The following is a 3,354-nucleotide window of genomic DNA, read 5'->3' on the forward strand; positions in this document are numbered from 1 at the left end:
ATTACCTCAGTAAACATTGTAAACATGAGTTTATGGTCTCAATCTCATATAGACCATAAAGCAGGGTATGCTTTAGGGCGGGGCTACTGTGATTGACAGGTCACTGCTGCTACCTTACACAACGTCTCTACGTCCCTCTTCCGCATTACAAATATGGTCACTTCTGTTCGTTGGTTGCGAAAAAAACAACATGGCGACGGCCGTAATCCAAGATGGTGACACTGAACTGGAGGTTTCAAAACGTCAGTCCACAAACCAACGGGTGACGTCAAGTTACTTCCACTTCTTGTACAGGGTCTATGTGGTCTCTGTAATCTTATCCTTTAAGGTTACTATCGATATTTACATTCTTTATATTTACGCTCAACAGGATCCAGGAGACGATCGGAGAAGGAGTCGTGGAGAAGTCAACCCCAAAGCAGGAGGAACGAGAGGAGCAGCTGCTCAAGGAGCGTTTGAGGGCCTCCTGGTCTACGGGAACGTGCTGCCATATTGTTTTTCCAGGAAGGGACGGGGTTTTTTTGGGAGCTGTGGCTGATCTGCAGCCATGCACCGCTTAAGGACTACAGTCGCAAGGCTTCGGCCTTTAACGGCTGCGCAGACGGCCCCGAGCCAATCACAGCCCAGGACATTTAAGCCTGCAAGGCGCCTGAACACATCAGCGGCTGCTGAGCCCTTTCTTAACGGCACCAGCTCCAACTATGTGGAGGAGATGTACTATGCATGGCTGGAGAATCCCAGGAATGTGCACAAGGTACTTGTACCCCTCTTATGTCTTGTGTTTGATGTCACACCTGCTTTTATTCATGCTTGAAAAGTTGAATTTTGCTCATGCACTTATGCAAAACAGGTTCAGCGCTCATGCACAATGAGTGTGTGTCTCTTTACTCTGATAAAACTTCTTCTTCTTCCTCTCAGTGATTGCAGCTACCTGTAGTATCTGCAGTAGGCTAAAGGTACTAATACACACTGCTGGTGCTTTGTGTGTTTGCTTATGCATGTTTGAATAGCAGAACAGAGCAAACAGTGAATGACGGATAGAAAAGCAGAGAGAGAAACAAACACTGTGAATGTGTTTCTAGTCAAAAATACAGTTACACCAGTTATTTCACATCGAAAGATGTTGAGATAGTTAGATATGTGTTGTAGTGTCATTCGAAATCAAGTCGAGATTGGTTAGCAAGAGATAAAAATGAGTTTTGAGGAGGGCTTTAAGAGAGAATACTGAGTTCAACAGCTACCAGATTACCCTTAAATATACTTTACTATATGTGACATATTTCGATATGAAGTCCTTGTGAGATTCATGCATGTGGGGGTTAAAAAATACAGAATAACTGTCAGCGTTTTTGGGAGATAAACACGAGGAGTTGTTTTTGTGTTTTAAACTCCTCAAAGTTGCAAAAGTAATGAGTGGAAAGTGTTTGACATCCAAAGAAGGTAAACCTCCCTGTTAGCTCAGAGGGAAGAATTAGCTGTTAGCATGTAGTGATCTGGGTTTTTAATAAGGTGGCGGACACACAAACATGTATTTTCATGCTCCCCTTCAGCGGTTAAAAAATACTTATTAACACCTGTATTTAAAGTTTCTTATGAGGGAAGTTAATCTATTTTATAATGCTCATGTTATTTAAGTTGAATAAGGCCTCTGTGCTTTTCACCCATTGGTGGATTTGGACACACTATCTGTGAGAGCTAACGTTATGCAGTCTCCGTTAGCGTTGTTACTGCTACTACAAACTGCCATTTCTCACTTAAATTCCACGCATAACGTTAGCTAAGATGTCTATCAAAGTGAGTATTAATGTTACGTGAACGGACCGAGTCTCGTGCGGGAGTCCTGCACGTGACTACATCAGTTTGAAAGCACTGAAGCGCAGAACAGTGTGTGTGTGTGAGTGAACGTAACATTACTACTGTGTGGGGACATGTGGTGGAAAATAATCTTTTTAAACCTCCCGGTGAGAAATACTCGAGATGAGGAAACTCTTAAAGTATAAAAACATATTTATTGAACAGACACTAATAATAATTCAGCTGAATGGATAGAGCTCTTTCCCCACGGATGGTTCGGAGGTCTAACCACAATAAAACGACAAAACAGATTATATATGCGCGTTATCTCGTCTCCTCTCCCTTCCCCCCCCCCCCCCCTCCCCCTCGCAGATGTGGTCCTCCGTCGGCCGCTGCCCCCACCAAGGCCACATTCCCAGCCTTTCCGTGGGAAGAGGGTTAAGATTATATGCAGGTTTAGTGATTATAACTAAGAACGGGATGATGAACAGGACATACCGCTTGTTTTTTTGCACAATAAGCCTTAATAGTAATTACTGCTTTTTTATTTCTAAATATTAAAAATGCCCATTAGCTCATGGTGACTTTAACCCAGTTGCTCTGTCATAATAATAATAATAATAATACGACTTCATTCCACACCATTAGCGCTCAAAGGCCCGGAGATGACTTGAATTACTGACTCCATTCTAGCAACAACTTTCTCCTCGTCATAAATTACGTCCTAGCTTCTTCTGAGAAGTCAAAACAACACAGAATAGCTATTTATGAATCCAACCTCATATAAGACCAGCATTTACAAACAAATCCTCCAAATTACTAGAAAGGCTGATGACATGCCAGGTTGCTGCCAAGCTGATCTAGAACTTTGACCTTTGTCTTTGTTGGGCCAAGTAGAACAGCCTCATATTTACAACCAACAAACTGATGAACATCATTCATCAGTGTCGCCTGAAAGCGACACAGTTAAAGTTAAGTGAAGAAACATTTATAAAAGAGTGTCAACATTTTGTTTAGAATATCTAAACATAAAGAAATATAGATATTTAATAGCAAAGTCTCCTCTATTCAAACAAACGCTCCCTTTTTAAAAGCTTAGTGCGACATTTTCACAGCATCATGTTCCGTTTAACATTATCTTTAATATTACAATCCAACTCATAGCCATGACAATTATTGCAATCTAACAGCACCATTACTTACATTTATATAACCACAACAATATGTATGTAAAGTAATATATTTGTTTGAAGCGTTTTGAATAACTTGTCTACCTTCATCCTCTCTCCTGTCTCTCCCTGCAGTCCTGGGACATATTTTTCCGTAACGCTAACGCTGGAGCTCCGCCTGGTTCGGCCCACCAGAGCCCTCCACCCCTCAGTGGGTCTCCTCGGGGACTGGCCAGTGTTCAGGCACTGGTGGGTTTCCAGTCCAATGTGGAGAAGGTGGTGAGGGATCATCTGGCAGTGCATTCACTCATACGAGCGTACCAGGTAAACTACCAACTCAGGAGTGACGTAGAGACGCCGTGTACGTCTCTGGTAGAGACCTGTCAATCAC

General features: G+C 42.4%; 1 protein-coding gene across 1 annotated transcript; it reads left to right on the plus strand.

Moving 5' to 3' along the window:
* Window positions 1–380: 380 nt before the first annotated feature.
* Window positions 381–3,324, plus strand: LOC116379968 (2-oxoglutarate dehydrogenase, mitochondrial-like; the record flags this gene model as incomplete). Its single annotated transcript, XM_031841928.1, has 2 exons — window positions 381–754; window positions 3,099–3,324. Coding segments are annotated over exons 1-2 (433 nt in total), but the record flags the coding sequence as incomplete, so codon positions are not given.
* Between the last annotated feature and the right edge of the window lie 30 nt (window positions 3,325–3,354).

This window comes from Anarrhichthys ocellatus, unplaced genomic scaffold, assembly GCF_004355925.1.
Source record: "Anarrhichthys ocellatus isolate YVR2014 unplaced genomic scaffold, GSC_Weel_1.0 scaffold5654, whole genome shotgun sequence".
NCBI lineage: Eukaryota > Metazoa > Chordata > Actinopteri > Perciformes > Anarhichadidae > Anarrhichthys > Anarrhichthys ocellatus.